Source organism: Pongo pygmaeus, chromosome 9, assembly GCF_028885625.2.
Source record: "Pongo pygmaeus isolate AG05252 chromosome 9, NHGRI_mPonPyg2-v2.0_pri, whole genome shotgun sequence".
In the NCBI taxonomy this organism is placed as follows: domain Eukaryota; kingdom Metazoa; phylum Chordata; class Mammalia; order Primates; family Hominidae; genus Pongo; species Pongo pygmaeus.
In genome coordinates, this window is record NC_072382.2 from 14,554,150 (window position 1) to 14,576,858 (window position 22,709).

Sequence of the window (22,709 nt, forward strand, 5' to 3'; positions counted from 1 at the left end):
GCACAGCAAAAGAAACTACCATCAGAGTGAACAGGCAACCAACAGAATGGGAGAAAATTTTTGCAATCTACTCATCAACAAATGGCTAATATCCAGAATCTACAATGAACTCCAACAAATTTACAAGAAAAAAACAAACAACCCCATCAAAAAGTGGGCAAAGGATATGAACAGACACTTCTCAAAAGAAGACATTTATGCGGCCAAAAGACACATGAAGAAATGCTCATCATCACTGGCCATCAGAGAAATGCAAATCAAAACCACAATGAGATACCATCTCACACCAGTTAGAATGGTGATCATTACAAAGTCAGGAAACAATGGGTGCTGGAGAGGATGTGGAGAAATAGGAACACTTGTACACTGTTGGTGGGACTGTAAACTAGTTCAACCATTGTGGAAGTCAGTGTGGCGATTCCTCAGGGATCTAGAACTGGAAATACCATTTGACCCAGCCATCCCATTACTGGGTATATACCCAAAGGATTGTGAATCATGCTGCTATAAAGACACATGCACACGTATGTTTATTGCGGCACTATTAACAATAGCAAAGACTTGGAACCAAGCCAAATGTCCAACAATGATAGACTGGGTTAAGAAAATATGGTACATATACACCATGGAATACTATGCAGCCATAAAAAATGATGAGTTCATGTCGTTTGTAGGGACATGGATGAAACTGTAAACCATCATTCTCAGCAAAGTATCTCAAGGACAAAAAACCAAACACTGCATGTTCTCACTCATAGGTGGGAATTGAACAATGAGAACACATGGACACAGGAAGGGGAACATCACACACTGGGTCCTGTTGTGGAGTGGGTGGAGTGGGGAGGGATAGCATTAGGAGATATACCTAATGTTAAATGACGAGTTCATGGGTGTAGCACACAAACACGGCACATGTATACATATGTAACTAACCTGCACGTTGTGCACATGTACCCTAAAATTTAAAGTATGATAAAAAAATTAAAAAAAAAGAAAAATACATTCACTGAAATGGAGAACTGAGTTTAACAGCGTATTAGACACAGTAGCAAACAGCATTAATGACCCGAAGCAAAGGGCAAGAGAGAAATGTTGAAATTGAAGTAAAGAGAAGAAGAATAAAAGAAAAAGAAAAAAGTGTAAGAGATATGTCTATACAGTGAAAATATCTAACATACATATAATTGGAATCCTGGAGGTAGGGGGAATTAGAAAGGCAATTTTGAAAAAGCAATATTTGAAGAGAAAATGGGTGACAATATTCAGAATTTGATGAAAAATGTCAACCCAGATAGTCAACCCATGTAGATACATGTATTTGGCAAATTCCAAATGAGGTAAATATAAAGCAAACCGTATTTAAGTACATCATAGTAAATCTTTTAGAAACTAAAAGAGAAAACTGTAAAAGTAGTCTGAGAAGCTAAGACAAACATAAACTTCACAATGGCAAAGATGTAAGCCACAACGCAACAGAATGACATCTTTAAAGTGAAGTAAAATAAAATAATTGCCAACCTAGAATGCTATATACAGCTAAAGAACCTTTCAAAACAAAGACAATATAAGGTGGTTTTCAAACTACCAAAAGCTGAGAGAATTTATTGCCAGGATTTTTGTGCAAAAACAAGTTGAAGGGAATATCTCAGCTAGAGAGAAAGTAATCCCAATTTGAAATGCTGAAATACAGAAATAAATAAAGAGAAACAAAAGATAGATATGTGAATAAATGTAAATAAATACCATGCATCACTTTACTTTGTTTTGCTGAGCTCACAGAGAACTTGGATCCTATCTTATTCTTAACCAAGACTTCCTGTTCAGCCCTATCTGATTCTTCCCACCCAAAGCCTTCTTAGTCTAAGCATTTATTCCTTCTGCCATATTCCCTAAGCAATGATTACGTGTTTGAATTCTTAACCTAAGGTTATTTGATTCAAAGTTCAGCTCCATCCCTTACAAAATCTAGATCTATTAATTAATATACATCTAGGGATAGTTGCATATGCTCTTGGTATCTCAGTTTCCTTACCTATAAAATAGGTATATAATATTATCAACCTGATAGGGTTTGCTGTGCTGTGAGCTATTATCCCAAAACTTTGTAAGGCATCTCGCACATAGAAGCCATCCAATAAATCTTAACATTATTATTCTAATCATGTTTTTCTCTCCTACTGTTTCAATGTATCTATATACATTTGTTCTATCATACTTGATATCTTAATTTGAAAAAAATAATATATTTTATTTAAATTTCCATATCTGACTTTCTAGTTTGCTTCATGCATCCTGTATTCTTTTGGTGTTTTATAAAATTAGCAACTAATTCTGTTGTAGTATACCCATTTAAAAATAACGTAAAGTATTGTAAAGCAGTATTTTAGATAGACTTGCACTGTTTCAGAAACTATGATATGTGCTCCTTACAGATATCGTTGTTTTTGATAAATTTAATTTTTTCTCTGAAATGAGGAGGGTGAAGACCACCTGGTGACCATTAAGCCGGTCATCTGAGACAAAAAATTCCTTATTTGAGTAATTTAGAAGTAATTAGATTTCCCTGTTATCTAAAGTCAGCACCTAGTTCCAGGCCTCTTTTCAACTTAAAATTTATAAGTAACTAGAATTTCTAGATATCTCTGGAACGCATGCATGCCTAAACTCATGCTACCCTTCCTGACATTAAGGCACCAAAATGTCTGCAAATGTAATCGTTTAACATGCATATCACCCTTAAGCTCCCGCTTTAAGGTCCATAAATACCCCTAAGGAAAAATCCACTGTGGCATGCTCAGTCCTCTCCTGCTGAGATGCCCTGCTGCACTCTTCTGCAGCATTCTTTCTTTGTAATAAAACTTTATTTTTAAAAGCCTATACTGTTGTTGCTAAATTTTTCTAACCAACCCATGAGTTGACCACTTTCTGAGGCCAGGGTTCTTACACTTAACACAGCATGAAATTGTTTTAATCATTTTGACTTACCAACCTTGGTGAACGTTTCTTCTCTGCTGCTATTGCAAAAATTCCTGATATAACATACTGAGAACAAAAAGAGGCATACATAAGAATATTTTCATTATCATACAAGAGATTCTCAGAACTTTAATAACATTCATGAAGCCCATCCAAAGAATAGTTGAAACTTAAGAGGAATTAGGCTGAAATACCAAAATTGCTGTTGTAGTTTTGTGGTAGCCCCTGGAAAAATCACCCAGCTATAAATCCAATGGTTCTTTAGTACATACAGAATCATTACTGGATTACTGTGATGCTTGTATTTGGCATAAAATACAGGGATTTTTTAACATGATTTTATAGCATGGAGGGTAAATAAAAACTTACCTGGTTTTATTTAATAACTTCTTACCGAATATATGAGTTTTATTGCTAGAAAATATATGTTGTTATAATTTGGTGAGTTCATGTTCACAGATGTTCAATATAATGTTATTGAAAAATATTTTACTAACCGGAAACAGCATTGAAAATAGTTCATCTGCAGTTTAATTTTTGAAATGCAAGTGTCATGTATTAGCTTCCAAATGTAGCTTATACTGAATATTCTATTATTTTCTGGCATGGTTGGAAGGACAATAGTTTTCAGTGTATCAATAATTGATTTTTTTTCCATTGGTGTAAACTGCATGTGTGTATGCAGTTTTTAAATGACATTATATGATTATCTAGTCTGTAATGAGGGGAGCAGAGCATGTTCCTTTCTCAGAAAATGGGGCCTCTGAAAATTCACAGTAAATAGTGTTAGAGACAGATAATAAACAAATGAACAACATATAGAGAAGAGATTTTCATGTCATATTAAAATATGAAGTAAATAAAACAGAATGATATGATAAAGGATACACTGAAGGTGAAATTCAAGAGGTTTTTCAAAAAGGTTTCTCAGAAAAGATGACATTTAAGCTGTGATTTGCATGACAATAAGCATCAAGCTTGAGGCTGCAGCAGCATCTTAAGGAGAGAAAACAGCTACTGCAAAGGATCTAAGCCTCTGTGCAAGAGTATCTGCCTCAGGGAAGCCTCCCTCCTTTCTTCCAATTGTGGTGACCATCTGAGTCAAGCATCTATGATCTGTGTTTCTATAGTAACACTCAAATATGTTGAAAAAAATTATACACACATTTGTTTGCCTCTTTATATCCTTAGTTCAAAATGGAATTTAGATGACTTGCAGAAGTGCATATACTAGGTTTAAAAATTAGTGAATAGAAGTAACTAATATGTAAAGACACTAGGGATAAGGGTAAATAACTGGCTGAGGTTGGGGGTAATTTTAACCAGTGAAATTGTACTGTGGGTCCCTGAATAATCAATAAGGCTAGATAAAACTAATCTTCACTTTTGACTCTGTGATGACTGCTGGCTTCCTTACTGCGTGGTCACATAAAAATAATATGACATAAAAATGTATTTAACCCATGTGTGGCTTATCCACACTGGGTAACCAATGCTCTCAACGTATTAGATTCCCATCATAACTTTGAGGCCATACCCAGTTAATCACTGTCAGAATGAAAACACACACTGCACTTGCTCTGCCAGCTACTGCCATATTGTTATTATTCTTTATGCAGGAAAATTCAATGAAGAGTTATCTAAACTTGCTATCTTGTCTTCCAATTATTTCTTAAGCCCACTCCAATCAGGTTTTCAATTCTACCTTGCCAATGAACCCCTTTTTGTCAAGATCATTCATTACCTCAATGTTATAAAATCTAATAACAATTTTAGACCTTGTCTTATCTAACTTGGCCTAATCTGTAGTCTTCAAGAGTTGATTGCTCCTTTTTTCTTGATCTACTTTCCTCAGTTGACTTTCAATATAGCATACTCTCTTATTTTTCTCTTTTTCAATTGTCTTTGCCCTTCCCTTCTCTTCAATCTGAATTCCTGATGCTGTAGGTACACCAGGTCTCAAGTGTTGGTCCTTTACTCTATCCCATCTACACAGTTGAGATCCCTTCTTGATAATTTCTTGTTTTCTTAAAGTACTAAATACCATGAATATGACAATAATCTCGCACTTATATTTCTCTCTCAAACTCCAGACTCATATACAGATAGGCACTTGACATCTCTACCTGGTGTCTAAAAAAAGATTTCAAACCCAATGTGTCCCAAATTGAACACTTGAAATTCTCCCCTCTTCGAACCACCTCTACTCATAGTCTTACTCATTTTAGACAATGTCAAATCCATTCTTCTAGTTACTTGAGGAAATATTTTGGGGTCTTATTTATTTCTCTTTTTCCCCTTTCACATCTCAGATACAATCCATTATGAAATTTTATGGTCTCTATTATCAAAGTATATCCTAAACAAACTACTTTTTGTTTTGCTACCTCCCTGGTTTGAGCCACTATCATCTCTCATGGATAACTGTAATCAGATTTTAGGAGGTCTCCTTGCTTTGACCTTTGCTCCATTATAATTTCTTAATGATCTTTAAACTTAAGTCAGATCATGTCGTTCCTCTGTTCAGGATCATACAATGGCTGTCAATGATATTCATACATGCAATGATCACAGATCCTTAGATTATCATGTCTTCTATCATATAGCTGACCTCCTTTTCTACCACTTTTCCCTTAGCTGAATTTGCTCCATCCAAACTGGCCTCTTCTTCAGTAAACACTCTAGGATTGTTCTTAGCCTAAGACCTGTTCTCCTTCTCACTCTTCCTCCAGATATCCAGTGGCTTATTACTTCACTCCTTCAAGTCTTAGCTCAAATGTTTTCTTTTCAATGAGGCTTGGACATTCTATAAAAATTGTAACCTGCCGGGCATGGTGGCTTACACCTGTAATCCCAGCACTTTGGGAGGCTGAGGCAGGTGGATCACTTGAGACCAGGAGTTTGAGACCAGCCCGGCCACCATGGTGAAGCCCCGTCTCTACTAAAAATATAAAAATTAGCTGGGCCTAGTGGTGGCACCTGTAATTCCAGCTACTCGGGAGGCTAAGGCAGGAGAATCACTTGAACCTGGGAGGTGGAGTTGCAGTGAGCTGAGATCAGGCCACTGCACTCCAGCCTGGATGACAGAGCAAGACTCTGTCTCAAAAAAAAAAAAAAAAAAAAATTGTAACCTGCACTAACCTCATGCTTCTTTACCCTCCCCTATATTTTATTATTTTTCCACAGTACTTTTAAATATTTATGATGTATAACATGATGTTTTGATATATGTATATTTTGTGAAATGATTACCATAATCAAACCAACATATACATCAACTCACATAGTATTTTTTTGGGGGGTGAGAACATTTAAGATCTACTCTCTTAGCATTTTTAAAGTATATAATACCTTATTAACTGTAGTCATAATGGTGTACAATAGATGTCTAGAGCTTATTCTTCCTGTTTAGCTGAAACTTCTTACATTTTGACCAATATGTCCCCTAAGTGCCAGACCCTGACAACCACCATTCTACTTCATGCTTTTATGAATCTGACTTCTTTAGATTCCATATATAAGTGAGACCATACGGTGATATGGTTTGGCTGTGTCCCCACCCATATCTCATCTTGAATTGTAGTTCCCATGATCCCCATGTATGGTAGATAATGGAATCATGGGGCAGTTACCCTCATGCTGTTCTCGTGATAGTGAGTGAGTTCTCCCAACATCTGCTGGTTTTATAAGGGGCATTCCCCTTTGCTCAGCACTCACTTCTCTCACCTGCTGCCATGTAAGATGTGCCAGTTTTGCCTTCTGTCATAATTGTAAGTTTGCTGAAGCCTCCCTAGCCATGAGGAACTCTGTCAATTAAACCTCTTTTCTCTATAAATTACTCAGTCTTGGGTATTGTATTAGTTCATTTTCTCACTGCTGATAAAGACATACCTGAGACTGGGCAATTTACAAAAGAAAGAGGTTTAATCCACTTACAGTTCCATGTGGCGGGGGAGGCCTCACAATCATGGCAGAAGGCAAGAAGGAGCAAGTCACATCTTACATGGATGACAGCAGGTAAAGAGAGAGATTGGGCAGGGAAACTCCCCCTTATAATACCATCAGGTCTTGTGAGACTTACTTGCTATCATGAGAACAGCACAGGAAAGACTTGCCCTCATGATTCAATTACCTCCCACCAGGTCCCTACCACAACACATGGGAATTCAAGATGAGATTTGGATGGGGACACAGCCAAACCATATCATTCCACCCTGGTCCCTCCAAAAGCTCCTGTCCTTACATTTCAAAACTAATCATGCCTTTGCAACAGACACTCAAAGTCTTAACTCATTTCAGCATTAACTCAAACGTCCACAGTCCAATGTCTCATCTAAGACAAGGCAAATCCTTTCTGCCTATGAGTCTATAAAATCAAAATCAAGTTAGTTACTTCCTAGATACAATGGAGGTACAGGCATTGAGTAAATACAGCCATTCCAAGTGGGAGAAATTGGCCAAAACAAAGGGGCTACAGGCCCCATGCAAGTCCAAAATCCAGTAGGGCAGTCAAATCTTAAAGCTCCAAAATGATCTCCTTTAAGTCTATGTCTCACATCCAGGTCATACTGAAACAGGAGGTGGGTTCCCATGGTCTTGGGCAGCCCTGCCTGTGTGACTTTGCAGGTTAAAGCCTCGCTCCTGGCTGCTTTCACAGGCTGGTGTTGAGTGTCTCTGTCTTTTCCAAGTGCACAGTGCAAGCTGTCAGTGGATCTACCATACTGGGTCTGGAGGACAGTGGACCACTTCTCACAGCTCCACTAGATGGTATCCCAGTAGGGACCCTGAGTGGGGGCTCCCACCCCATATTACCCTTCTGCATTGCCCTAGCAGATGTTCTCCAAGAGTGCCTCGCCACTGCAGCAAACTTCTGCCTGGACATCCAGGCATTTTGATACATTTTCTGAAATCTAGGCAGAGGTTTCCAAACCTCAGTTCTTGACTTCTGTGCACTCACAGAAGGCTTGGGGCTTGCACTCTCTGAAGCCATTGCTCAAGCTCTACGTTGGCCCCTTTCAAACACAGCTGGAATGGCTGGGATGCAGGACACCAAGTCTTTAGGCTGTACACAGCACGGGGACCCTGGGCCTTGCCCATGAAGCCATTTTCTCTTAGGTCTCCAGGCCTGTGATGGGAGGGGCTGCTATGAAGACCTCTGACATGGCCCTGAGACATTTTCCCATTGTCTTGGGGATTAACACTTGGTTCCTCATTACTTAGCAAATTTATGCAGCTGGCTTGAATTTCTCCTCAGAAAATGGATTTTTGTTTTCTATTGCATTGTCAGGCTGCACATTTTCTGAACTTTTATGCTCTGCTTCTCTTATAAAACTGAATGCCTTTAACAGCACCCATGTCACATCTTGAATGCTTTGCTGCTTTGGAATTTCTTTTGCCAGTTACCCTAAATCATCACTCTCAAGCTTAAAGTTCCACAAATCTCTTGGGCAAGGGCAAAATGCCACCAGTCTCTTTGTTAAAACATAACAAGAGTCACCTTTGCTCCAGTTCCCAAGAAGTTCCTCATCTCCATCTGAGACCACCACAGCCTGGACCTTATTGTCCATATCACTATCAGGCTTTTGGTCAAAGTCATTCAACAAGTCTCTAGGAAGTTCCAAACTTTCCCACATTTTCCTTGCTTCTTCTGAGACCCCCAAATTGTTTCAACCTCTTCCTGTTAACCAGTTCCAAAGTGGCTTCCACATTTTTGGGTATATTTTCAGCAGTGCCCACTCTACTGGTACCAATTTACTGTATTAGTCCATTTTCATGCTGCTGATAAAGATACCTGAGACTGGGCAATTTACAAAAGAAAGAGGTTAAATCGACTTACAGTTCCACGTGGCTGGAGAGGACTCACCATCATGGTAGAAGACAAGGAGGAGCAAGTCACATCTTACGTGGATGGCAGCAGGCAAAGAGAGAGATAGGGCAGGGAAACTCCCTCTTATAATACCATCAGATCTTGTGAGACTTATTCGCTCTCATGAGACCAGCACGGGAAAGACCTGCCTCCATGTTTCAATTACTTCCCACTGGGTCCCTCTTACAATGCATGGGAATTCAAGATGAGATCTGAGTGGGGACACAGCCAAACCCTATCAGGTATGTCTTCATAGCAGTGTGAAAACACACTAATACATACAATATTTGTTTTTCTGTACTTGGCTTATTTCACTTAACATAATATGCTCTAGGTTCATCCATATTGTCGCAGATGACAGGATTTTCTTCTTTTTTAAAGGCTGAATAATATTCCATTGTGTATATATATGTATGAATGCCACATTTTCTTAATCTATTCATACATCCATGAACACTTAGGTCGATTCCATATTTTTCCATATTTTGGCTATTGTGAATAATGCTGCAATAAACATGGGAGTGCAGATACCCTTTCACGTACTGATTTCATCTCCTTTGGATATTTTCCCAGAACAGAAACTGCTGGATCATATGGTAGTTCTCATTGTAATTTTCTGAGGGCCCTTCATACTATTTTCCATGATGGCTGTACTAATTTGCATTCCTACCAACAGCATACAAATATTCTCCTTTCTCCACACCCTCACCAACACTTTTATATTTTGCCTTTTTGATAAATGTCATTGTAACAGATGTGAGATAATATCTCATTGTGGTTTTAACTTACATTTTTCTAATGATTAGTGATGTTGAGCATTTTTAAATATACCTGTTGACATAGCGTATGTGTTCTTTTGAGAAATTTTTATTTAGTCTCTTGCCCATTTAAAAATCAGGTTATTTGTTTTCTTGCTTTAAGTTGCTTGAGTTCCTTATACATTTTGTATACTAGTCTCTTATCAGATATGTAGTTTGCGCATATTTTCTCCCATTCTGCAGGTTGTCTGTATACTCTGTTGATTACTTCCTTTGCTGTGCAGAAGCTTTTTAGTTTGATGCAAACCCATGTGTCTATTTTTGCTTTTGCTGCCTGTGATTTTGGAGTCATATCCAAAATGTCATTGCCCAGACTGATGTCAAGAAGCATTTTTTTGCTGTTTTATTCTAGTAGTTTTATAGTTTCAGTCCTACATTTGAGTCTTTTATGTATTTTGAGTTGGTTTTTATATGTGGCATGAGATAAGGGTCCAATTTTATTCTTTTACATGTGGATATCCAGCTGTCCCCAAATCATTTATTGAAGAGTCTGTCTTGACCACATTGTGTGATCTCAGCAGTTTTGTCAAAGATCAATTGAAGATAAATGTATAGATTTTTTTCTGGATTCTCTGTTCTGCTCCATTGATCCATATGTCAGTTTTTGTGCCAGTAATATGCTGTTTTGATTACTATAGCTTAATAATTGATTTTGGTATCAAGTAATGTGATGCCTGCAGCTTTGTTCTTTTGGCTCAAGATTGATTTGGTTATTTAGGATCTTTTGTGGTTTCATATGAATTCCAGGATTTTAAAAATATATTTTTGTGAAAAATGTTATTGGAATTTTGGTAGGGATTGCATTATATCTATATATCACTTTGCATAGTATGGACCATTTTACAATATCCATCTTTCTTATTTATAAACACAGGATATCTTTCCATTTATTTGTGTTTCCTTCAATTTCTTTCATTGTTGTTTTATAGATTTCAGTGTACAGATATTTTACCTCCTTGTTAAAACTTATTCATATTTTATTTATTTATTTTGATGCTATTTTAAGTGGAATTGTTTCCTTGTGTCTTTTTTCAGATTGTTCATTGTTAGTATATAGAAACACTACTGATTTTTGCGTGTTCATTTTGTATCTGCCATTTTACTGAATTCAGTTACTGAATTCTAACAGTTCTAACAGATTTTGGTGGAGTCTTCAGGGTTTTTTGTATACAAGATTATGTCATCTGCAAGCAGAAACAATTTTACTTCTTTCTAATTTATATGGATTTTATTTTTCTTGCTTCATTGCTTCAGCTAGAACCTCCAGTAATATATTGAATATAAGTGGTGAGAGTGGGTGTTCTTTTCTTATTCCTGATATTAGAAGAAAAGCTTTGAGCTTTTCCCCATTGACTGTGATGTTAGCTGTGGGACTGTCACGTAGAGGATCTATAGTGTTGAACTGCATTTCGTCTAGACTTAATTTATTGAGAGTTTTTATCATGAAAGAATTTTGTCAAATGCTTTTTCTGCATCTACTGAGATGATCATATGGTTTGCATCCTTCATCATTTTAATGTGGCATATCACATTTATAGATTTGCATATGCAGAATCATCCTTGCATCCCTGGTACAAATCACACTTTATCATGATGTATGATCTTTTTAATGCACTGTTGAAGTTGGTTTGTAGTATTTTGTTGAGGATTTTTGCATCTATATTTATCAGGGATATTGGCCTATAATTTTCTTTTCTTGTAGTGTTTTGTTTAAATTTGATGTCTGGCTAATGTTGGCCTCATAAGATGAGTTTGGAAGTATTTCCTCCTCTTCAATTTTTGGGAAGAGTTTGAGGGTGGGTATTAATTCTTTAAATATTTAGTAGAATTCACCAATGAAACCATAAAGTCCTGGGATTTTCTTTATTGGGAGGGTTTTTTAAATTTTTATTTCAATAGATTTTTGGGGAATAAGAGATGTTTGGTTATATGAATAAGTTCTTTACTGGTGATTTCTGAGATTTCGGTGCACACACCAACTGAGCAGTGTACACTGTATCCAATGTGTAGTCTTTTGTCCCTCACCATATCCCACCCTTTCTCTCGAGTCCCTAAAGTCCAATGCCTTTGTGTCCTCATAGCTTAGCTTCCACATATGAGTGAGAACACATGATGTTTGGTTTTCCATTCGTGAGTTACTTCACTTGGAATAATAGACTCCAATTCCATCCACATTACTGCAAATGCCATTATTTTGTTCCTTTTTATGGCTGAGTAGTATTCCATGGTATATACATACCACATTTTCTTTATCCACTTGCTGATTGATGGGCACTTGGGCTGGTTCCATATTTTTGCAATTGCAAATTGTGCTACTAAAAACATGCATGTTCAAGTATCTTTTGTGTATAATGACTTATTTTCCTCTGGGTAGATACCCAGTAGTGGGATTGCTGGATCAAATGGTAGATCACTTTTAGTTCTTTAAGGAATCTCTACACTGTTTTCCATAGCGGTTGTACTATTTTATATTCCTACCAACAGTGTAAAAGTGTTCCCTTTTCACCACATCCAGGCAAACATCTATTATTTTTTTATTATGGTCATTCTTGCAGGTGTGAGGTGGTATCACATTGCAGTTTTGATTTGCATTTCCCTGGTAATTAGTGATATTGAGCATTTTTCCATATGCTTGTTGGCCATTTGTATATCTTCTTTTGAGAATTATCTATTCATGTCCTTAGCCCACTTTTTGATGGGACTGTTTTTTTTTTCTTGCTGATTTGTTGGTGTTATTTGTAGATTCTAGATATTAGTCCTTCATTGGATATATAGATTGTGAAGATTTCTCCCACTCTGTAGGTTGTTTGTTAACTCTGCTGATGATTTCTTTTGCTGTGCAGAAACTTTTCAGTTTAATTAAGTCCCATCTATTTTTCTTTGTTTTTGTTGCATTTGCTTTTGGGTTCTCGGTCACGAAGTCTTTCCCCAAGCCGATGTCTAGAAGAGTTTTTTCCGATGTATTTTCTAGAATCTTTATGGTTTCTGGTCTTATATTTGAGTCTTTGATTCATCTTGAGTTGATTTTTGTAGCAGATGAGAGACAAGGATCCAGTTTAATTCTTCTACATGTGGCTTGTCAATTATCCCAGCACCATTTGTTGAATACAGTGTCCTTTCCCCACTTTATGTTTTTGTTTGCTTCATGGAAAATCAGCTGGCTGTAAGTATTTAGGTTTATTTCTGGGTTCTCTGTTCTGTTCAATCAGTCTATGTGCCTATTTTTATACTAGTAGTATGCTGTTTTGTACCAGTACTATGCTGTTTTGGTAACTATGGCCTTATAGTTTAGTTTGAAGTCAGGTAGTGTGCTGCCTCCAGATTTGTTCTTTTTGCTTGTCTTGCTTTGTCTATGCAGTTTCTTTTTGGTTCCATATGAATTTTAGGATTGTTTTTTCTAGTTCTGTGAAGAATGATGGTGGTATTTTGATGGTAATTGCTTTGAATTTTTAGATTACTTTTGGCAGTATGAACATTTTCACAATATTGATTCTACCTGTCCCTGAGCGTGGGATGTGTTTCCATTTGTTTGTGTCATCTACAATTTCTTTCAGTAGTGTTTTGTAGTTTTCCTGTAGAGGTCTTTCACCTCCTTGGTTAGGTATATTCCTAAGTATTTTATTTTTATTTTTTTGCAGCTATTGTAAAAGAGGCGGAGTTCTTGATTTGATTCTCAGCTTGGTAGCTGTTGGTGTATAGCAGAGCTACTCATTTGTGTACATTAATTTTATATCCTGAAATTTTGCTGAATTCATTTACCAGTTCTAGGAGGTTTTTGGAAGGGTCTTTAGCATTTTCTAGGTATACGGTCATGTCACCAGCAAACAGCAACCGTTTGATTTCCTCTTTACTGATTTGGATGCCCTTTATTTCTTTCTCTTGTCTGATTGCTCTGGCTAGGACTTCCAGTACTATATTGAATAGAAGTAACAAAAGTGGGCATCCCTGTCTTGTTCCAGTTCTCAGAGGGAAGAATTTCAAGTTTTACACTTTCAGCATAATGTTGACTGTGGGTTGGTTGTAGATGGCTTTATTGCCTTTATATCCCTTCTATGCGAATTTTGCTGAGGGTTTTAATCATAAACTGATGCTGAATTTTATCAAATTCTTTTTATGAATCTATTGAGATGATCATGTGATTTTTGTTTTTAATTCTGTTTATGTGGTGTATTCCATTTATTGACTTGCATATGTTAAACTATCCCTGCCTCCCTGATATAAAACCCACTTGATTATGGTGGATTATCTTTTTGATATGCTGTTGGATTCTAGTTTGCTAGTATTTTTTTTGCTAGTATATATTTGGGGATTTTTAAATCTATGTTCATCAAGGATATTGGTCTGTAGTTTTCTTTTTTTGTTATATTCTTCTCTGGTTTTGATATTAGGGTGATACTGGCTTCATAAAATAATTTAGGGAGGATTCCTTCTTTCTCTGTCTTTTGGAATAATGTCAATAGGATTGGTACCAATTCTTCTTTGAATGTCCAACAGAATTAAGCTGTGAATCTGTATAGTCCTGGACTTTATTTTGTTGGCAGTTTTTAAAAATTATCATTTCCAATCTTGTTGCTTGTTATTGGTATGTTCAAAGATTCTATATCTTCCTGGTTTAATCTAGGAGGGCTGTATGCTTCCAGGAATTTATCCATCTCCTTTAGGTTTTCTAGTTTATGCATGTAAAGGTGTTCATAGTAGCCTTGAATAATCTTTTGCATTTCTGTGGTATCAGTTGTAATTTCTCCCTTTTTGTTTCTAATTGAGCTTACTTGGATCTTCTCTCTTGTTTTCTTGGTTAATTTGGCTAATGTTCTATCAATTTTATTATTGTTTTCAAAGAATCAGCTTTTTTGTTTTGTTTTGTTTCAATTTCATTTAGTTCTGCTCTGATCTTTATTATTATTTTTTCTTCTGCTGGGTTTGGGTTTGGATTGTTCTTGTTTCTCCAGTTCCCTGAGGTAGGACCTTAGGTTGTCTATTTGTGCTCTTTCAGACTTTTTAATGTAGGCATTTAAGGCTATTGATTTTTTTTTAGCACTGTCTTTGCTGTATCCCAGAGGTTTTGATAGGTCATGTCACTATTATTGTTCAGTTGAAAGAATTTTTACATTACCATCTTGATTTCATTGTTGACCCAATGATCATTCAGAAGCAGGTTATTTAACTTCCAAGGATTTGCATGGCTTTGAGAGTTCCTTTTGGAGTTGATTTCCAATTTTATTCTGCTGTGGTCTGAGAGAGTATTTAATATTATTTCAGTTTTCTTAAATTTATTGAGACTTGTTTAGTGGCCTATCATATGGTCTATCTTGGAGAAAGTTCCATAAGCTGATGAATAGAATGTATATTTTGCAGTTGTTGGGTAGAATTGCTCTGTAAATATCTGTTAAATCCATTTAACCAGGGTTTAGTTTAAATCCATTGTTTCTTTGTTGACTTTCTGTCTTGATGACCTGTCTAGTGTTGTCAATGGAGTATTGAAGTACCCCATTATTATTGTGTTGCTGTCTATCTAATTTCTTAGGTCTAAAAGTAATTGTTTTATAAGTTTGGGAGCTCCATTGTTAGGTGCGTATATATTTAGGATTGTGATATTTTCCCATTGGACTGGTTCTTTTATCATTGTATAATGTCCCTCTTTGTCTTTGTTAACTGCTGTTGCCTTAAAGTCTGTTTTGTCTGCTGAAAGAATAACTATTCCTGCTCACTTTTGGTGCCCATTTGCATGGAATATCTTGTTCCACCCCTTTACCTTAAGCTTATGTGAGTCCTATGTGTCAGGTGGGTCTCCTGAAGACAGCAGGAGCTTGGTTGGTGAATTCTTATATATACTGCCATCCTACATCTTTTAAGTGGAGCATTTAGACCATTTACATTCAATGTTAGTATTGAGGTGTGAGGTACTGTTCCATTCGTGGTGCTATTTGTTGCCTGAAAACCTTGTTTTTTTCATTGTATTATTGCTATATAGGTCCTGTAAGATTCATGCTTCAAGGAGGTTCTATTTTTGTGATTTTGAAGATTTGTTTCAAAATTTAGAGCTCCTCTTAGCAGTTCTTGTAGTGCTGGCTTGGTAGTGAATTCTCTCAGCATTTGTTTGTCTGGAAAAGGCTGTATCTTTCCTTCATTTATGAAGCTTAGTTTTGCTGGATACAAAATTCTTGGCTGATAATTGTTTTGTTTAAGGAGGCTAAATATAGGACCCAAATCCCTTCTAGCTGGTAGAGTTTCTGCTGAAAAATCTGCTATCAATCTGATAGGTTTTCCTTTATAGGTTACCTGGTGCTTTTTCCTCACAGCTCTTAAGATTCTTTCCTTTGTCTTGACTTTAAATAACCTGATGACTATGTGCCTAGGCAATGATCTTTTTGCAATGAATTTCCCAGGTGTTCTTTGAGGTTCTTATATTGGATGTCTAGATCTCTAGCAAGGCTGGGGAAGTTTTCCTTGATTATTCCCTCAAATATGTTTTCCAAACCTTTAGATTTCTCTTCTTCCTTAAGAACACCAATTATTCTTAGGTTTGAAGATTCAACATAGTTCCAAACTTCTTAGAGGTTTTGTTCATTTTTTAAAATTCTTTTTATTTGTCTTTGATGGATTGGGTTAATTTGAAACCTTGTCTTTAAGCTCTGAAGTTCTTTCTTCTGCTTTTTCAATTCTATTGCAGAGAATTTCCAGTGCATTTTGCAGTTCTCTAAGTGTGTCCTTGATTTCCAGAAGTTGGAATTGTTTTTCATTTATGCTCTCCATTTCACTGAAGAATTTTCCTTTCATATTCTGTATCATGTTCTTGACTTCTTTAAGTTGAACTTCACCTTTCTCTGGCACTTCCTTGATTAGCTTAATAGCTGACCTTCTGAATTGTTTTTCTGGCAATTTGGATCTTTCATCTTGGTTTGGATCCATTGCTGGTGAGCTGATATGATCTTTTGGGGATGTTAAAGAACTTTGTTTCGTCATATTACCAGAATTGTTTTTCTGGTTCCTTCTCGTTTGGGTAGACTATGTCAGAGGGAAGATCTGGGATTCAAAGGCTGCTGTTCAGATTCTTGTGTCCCACAGGGTGCTCCCTTGATGTAGTTTTCTCTCTCTTCCCCTAGGAATGGGGCTTCCTAACAGCCAAATTTTAGTGATTGTTTTTGCTCTTCTGGGTCTAGCCATCCAGAAGTACTGCTGGGCTCCAGGCTGGTACTGGGGAGTGTCTGCAAAGAGTCCTGTGATGTGATATGTCTTCAGGTCTTGCAGCCATGGGTACCAGCATCTGCTCTGGTGGAGGTAGCAGGAGAGTGAAGTGGACTCTGTGAGGGTCCTTGGTTGTGTTTTTGTTTAGTGCACTGGTTTTGTTTTGGTTGGTCTCCAGCCAGGAGGTGATTCTTTCAAGAGTCTATCAGCGGTGGTCTTATAGAGAGGATGCAAACTTGCCCTAGGAACATCTGATAAAGTATTCAGTTTTTTCAGGCAGTGGACAGTGTCATAGAGCTCCCAAGAGATTATGACCTTTATCTTTGGCTACCATGGCATGTAGAGAAAGACCATCAGGTGGGAGCAGGGATAGGAGTGTCTGAGTTCAGCCTCTTTTTGGGCAGGGTTTGCTGTGGCTGCTATGTGGGCTGGGGGCGTGGTTCCCAGTCCAATGGAGTTATATTCCCAGGGAGATTATGGCTGCCTCTGCTGAGTCATATAGGTCACCAGGGAAGTAGGGGAAAGCTGGTAGTCACAGGCCTCACCTTGCTCCCATGCAACCCACAGTCCTAAAGGACAGTCTCACTTGGGGGGGGGGGGTTTGATTATTGATTCAATCTTTACTAATATTGTTCTGCTCAGATTTTCTATTTCTTCAAGAGTCAGTGTTGGTAGGTTATATGTTTCTAATCTTGGTCTATTGTATCCACTGCTGTAAGTGAAGCACTTAGAACAAAGCCTGGTCTATAGTAGGTATTCAGTAAATTTTTACTGAGTGAATGAACTAAAATATTTTTGGGAGATAGATATTACTGAGAAGTGTGTGGGAAAATGGAAGGAGGAATATTTTACTCTGCGCTGTAAGACATAATATAAATTCCTTAGAAATCCCTACTGAGGCCGGGTGTGGTGGCTCACGCCTGTAATCCCAGCGCTTTGGGAGGCCGAGGCAGGCGGATCACAAGGTCAGGAGTTCAAGACCAGCCTGTTCCAACATGGTGAAACCCTGTCCCTACTAAAAATAGAAAAAATTAGCCAGGTATGGTGGCATGCGCCTGTAATCCCAGCTACTCGGGAGGCTGAGGGAGGAGAATTGCTTGAACCTGGGAAGTGGATGTTGCAGTGAGCTGAGATTGTGCCATTGCACTCCAGCCTGGGCAACAAAGTGAGACTCCAGCTCAAAAAAAAAAAAAAAAAAAAGGAAATCCCTGTTGAATTCTTTCAAATTCCTCTTGGGCCAATAATGCCCTGATCGCTCTTCTTTTCTCCTTTGTGGAACTACTTTTAATAGTTCCTTCTATTGCCCCAGAAATGAAGTTCTGGCTCTCAGATTGCCTATATTATTAGGAAACATGAGCTTTATAAGTAAGCTGAGCACTCATTAACCACTTACTATTTGTCTAAAATACCCTTTTGGAACCTTACCATTCTTTGACCCCCAATGTTTACTCAACTAAATAAACTCTTTGTATGAAAGAATTTTATAAATAAATTTACCACTTTAAAATATCTTCAAAGATACAAGACTGAATTCTTTGACAGCAGGGATTATACATTTTCACAAATGGCATCTCTAGCACATTGCCTGGCCACAGAAGCAGTCATTAAATATATTGAATGAATAAATAAATGCTCATCAGAAAAAGAATTTACTCACAAGTGAGGATGCCAAAAATGGGAATCCTGACATAAAGACTATAGGCAAGTAGATTGTTGAAAATGAAGTAGATTGATTAATATATAAATGTATCCAGGTTTTTCCCAGAGCACAGTGGATCAGACCAATAATTATTTGAGCAGCCTATAAGAAAAGAATGTCAGAATCAATGACACAATACATATATTTTAAGAGAGTTACAAATTAGGTGATAGAAAGGGAAGGGAGGGAGTATATCTTCCATGTTTCTGAATCTCAGGAGTCTCTGCTACTATTCTTGTTCAGCCCTCAAAATTGTCCAAAAACTGAGGAGAAGCCAAGGTGATAGAAGAAGGTAGCAGCCATAAAAGTGCTTAGAATTGCTACATGTAGCTCACATAGGGATTATTCATGAGGGTTTTTGTAACTAGCAGATGTATGGTGGCTTTCAGGCAAATGAAGGTGTTCTAGTGGCATGTTTATGGGCCAAGTCAGCAAAATACATGGATCCAGATCCTTTCTCTGATGCATATTTTACCATACCTATCAATCAGTTAATATAAAAATGGTTTTTTTGTGATAGCAATTTTGATTTTAATACCATGGGGTGGGAGGAACACTTGCAATCAGTCCTGCTGAATCCCAAGATTCTGGCCCCTGTGATCTTAGGCACTTTCTTGAACCATACTATCTTACAGTTTGGTTTTTGAGCTCACTCAAATCCCCAATAATTAGGCTGTATTATGCAAAAATATGTAGCATATTAGGTTTGGTTGGGGGAAAAGAGTAGATAGTGCTCCAAAATATCAACTTCCTTGAGATAAATGTAGAGAAAGAGCACTGAGAGCATCATTCTATGAGATGATCAGTGTCCACAAAGCCCTATGATCTAGATTATCTCTTGACTACGACCCCGACCTTGCCATCTCCTTTAGGACCCAGTTTCAGCTTTATTTCAAACTCTTTATAGATACACACAGACAAAGAGAAAATCGCAGCATTAGGATTGCTGGGACTCAGTTTATCAACTCTCTCCCATTGGGTAACTGAGATAGAGGAATCAATGTCTCTTTCCTTAAATATTTGGGATCTGCAACACCAAAATCATTTATCCACTCAAGTAGCACTGAATCTTACCCCCAACATTCTGGTTTCTTCTTTCAACACAATGTGAGATGATGGCATGTTATCCAAAATATGGTGTAGACATTAGAAAGGATGAATGGAATCTATCTCTAAAAGGCAACATAGAAAAAATAAACATAGTGATTTTAAAAATAGTGATGTCAGATAAGCACTTAAAGGTCATTGAGAAACCTATTATTGTTGTCTTTAATTTTTAAATAATGAAACCGTTCCCTGAAATAGGTATTTAAAATTAATCAACTAATATGCTCTCTTGGACATAGCTAACCTCTTGGCAATTCTAATTGTCCTATTAGATTTTATACATTTTTACCAATTTTAAATGACATCCTGTGGGTCCTTAGGAAGCTAAGATGCAGACAGCATAATTTAATATGGCTTGTTTATGCAACATAGAACATGAGTGAGCTCACATAATCACTGGGAAGGGTAGGCTTTTCAAAAAATGCCCAGAGACAAATTGCTGATCAAAACTGAGGAGGAAGTGCTCTTGCCATTTCCTGCCCCAGAACTCTGTTGTAGAACTGGCATCATGATAAAACCTTCCCTGTCTCCTGGGCCATCATCTGTCCAGTTGATGCCTACTGTAGGGTCTCTTTTGTTGTTCTCTCCTAAATCAAACTTTAGTGCAAGAATATGTAATTGGCAGAACCTAGATCAAATGCCTGCACTTTGATTTCAAGGGAGGCAAGGGAATATAATTTTTTGGATTCCATTTTGGGAAAGGTAGCTTTTACAACTTAGTGACCAATAAAAAAGTAGGGAAGATGTTTAACACATGGCAGCCATGAATGTTTAAAAGATGGCAGCCATAAATTATCTCTATGATTTCACTATTGTGGACACCATTTTGGGTATGTGGCCCACTCACCTCAGTTTCATGCTTGTCATCTGTAGGAATTATTCCCTTATTGTACTAACTGGAAGAGAGGTGGGGAATGTGTCTCATGTTGGATCCATCAGTGTCACTTTCCCAGGAATTGTATATTTAGAACTTAGATATTATAACCTTAGTTTGGGTTTGCCTCTAGATAAGATTATATAAACTCTTGAAATGAAGAACATTAATGTGTTCTACCATATAAGCTGAGAAGACATCCAGAAAAATCAAAAATAAAAAATAGACCAAGAGAACTACTGGAGTTCCTACTAACTTTCAATTTCCTAGTTATAGTCCTTTTCTGAAGCTGAGATGTCTTCCTGCCCTTGGAAAATACATGTTTCTTTGTTTTGCTTAAGCTAGCAAGAGTTGTTTTCTGTTACTTGCAGCCAAAGTATTTTTAAATTATTGATTTGTCTTTCTTATAACTCTTGCCCTATGGCTTTGAGAATTTACTCTTTAGATTTTACAATATCTGATGGATCTTTGTTCGTTACCTAGTTCAGATTTTTTCTCAATATTTTGCCAATAGCCAACTCTGAAGTCTAAGATCTTGGTTTCAAAATCTTCACTTATATTATTTTTCTTTCTGATTTACATCATCCACTAATTCCTAAGGATCGGTTACCAAATAGATGTACCAATGACACATGAAACTAAGAAAATGGAACATAGTGTTGTGAAACAAGTTGATACAGACTTGAGTTCAAATCTTGTCTATATTGACTGCTAACTGTATAATTGGTACAACTACTTTTAGACTAATAACAGTTGTCTATATTAATTACTAATTTTAAGTTCTACTTAATATTTCAGAGAATAAGTTTTCTAATCCCACAGAGTTGTTTTGGGAAGCAAATAATAGGAACTGGCACAAAGTCAAATGCCATAATGCTTTTTTCCTGTTTCCCTTCAACCTCTCTCCAATTACTTGTATCAGATTCCCGATTCCCCTATAGTTTTGGACACTACTTTTGCTTTCTTTTCCAGATTTTATTAGAAACAACCTCGCTGGTTATTTGTGGGCAGCAAGCCACCCAGGTGCCGAGGCAAGAGACTGAAGGCAAAAGCTGTTCCAGTATAACAAAGAAAATACTTACAATAAGAATAGTTATATTAGACATAGAATATAGATATGATTATCTATGAATATTACTAATCATTAGTTTATAGCATTATTCTTTATTCCAATATTATAATAATCTTTGTTCTACAATTATAACCTAGGAAAAAACAGGCTATACAGAGATAGGAGATGAAGGGACACGGTGAGAAGTGACCAGCAGAGGGTGAGCCCTCTGTCATACCTGGACAGGGCCCCTAGAGGGCTCCCTGGTCTAGCGGTAATGCCAGTGCCTGGGAGGGCTCCCATTAACCGACCTTGGTCTAGCGGTAGCGCCAGTGCGTTGGAAGGCACCCCCTTTTTTTTTTTTTTTTTTTTAGTGAGATCTTCTTTTTTTTTAAATTTATTTATTTTTTTCATTTATTTGACTTCACTGCAACCACTCCCTCTTAGTCATAGATAAGGCTCTATGCAGGTGACCCCGATCTCTCCGCTCCATGACAATGTTGTGTACTTAAAACATAATATTATAAATTCTATTTGTCAGGATATTTCTGTCAGCATTTGCAACCTTTGTAAAACAAAATCAAAATTATTCAATTCAAACATTACATAATTCCATCAATCCCCTCCCCAAAATAAAACAACAATTAGTACTGTAGCTATTACAATTTGCTATTCTTTTCAAAATATGTTCCAGAACAAAATTTTAAAAATAATGAAAATCACATATTTTAGTAAAGTGTAATCTATTTAGGACTTATTTTATAATAAAACCTGCATTTTAGATGAATGTGTGGGGTCTGCATTTTTTTCTTTTTCTTTTTCTTTTTTATTTATTTTATTATTATTATACTTTAAGTTTTAGGGTACATGTGCACAATGTGCAGGTTAGTTACATATGTACACATGTGCCATGCTGGTGTGCTGCACCCATTAACTCGTCATTTAGCATTAGGTATATCTCCTAATGCTATCCCTCCCCCCTCCCCCCACCCCACAACAATCCCCAGAGTGTGATGTTCCCCTTCCTGTGTCCATGTGTTCTCATTGTTCAATTCCCACCTATGAGTGAGAATATGAGGTGTTTGGTTTTTTGTCCTTGCGATAGTTTACTGAGAATGATGATTTCCAATTTC

At 37.0% G+C, this 22,709-nt stretch overlaps 1 protein-coding gene across 21 annotated transcripts in view; it reads right to left on the reverse strand.

Moving 5' to 3' along the window:
- Nucleotides 1-22,709, reverse strand: part of LOC129008307 (membrane-spanning 4-domains subfamily A member 8-like) — a 111,721-nt gene that overhangs the window by 84,017 nt on the left and 4,995 nt on the right. For 11 of the 21 annotated variants that reach the window (XR_010127551.1, XR_008492509.2, XR_008492520.2 and 8 more), the window contains 3 exons: nt 19,619-19,716; nt 18,503-18,646; nt 2,986-3,042 (listed from right to left, as the gene is read on the reverse strand). Coding sequence is in view for 1 of the 21 variants with exons in the window: in XM_054440382.2 (XP_054296357.2) it covers nt 2,986-3,042; nt 18,503-18,646; nt 19,619-19,666 (249 nt within the window). In the remaining 20 variants the exon portion in view is untranslated. The remainder of the gene's footprint in view (nt 1-2,985; nt 3,043-18,502; nt 18,647-19,618; nt 19,717-22,709) is intronic. The other 10 variants (XR_010127552.1, XR_010127548.1, XR_008492508.2 and 7 more) reach the window with 3 other exon arrangements.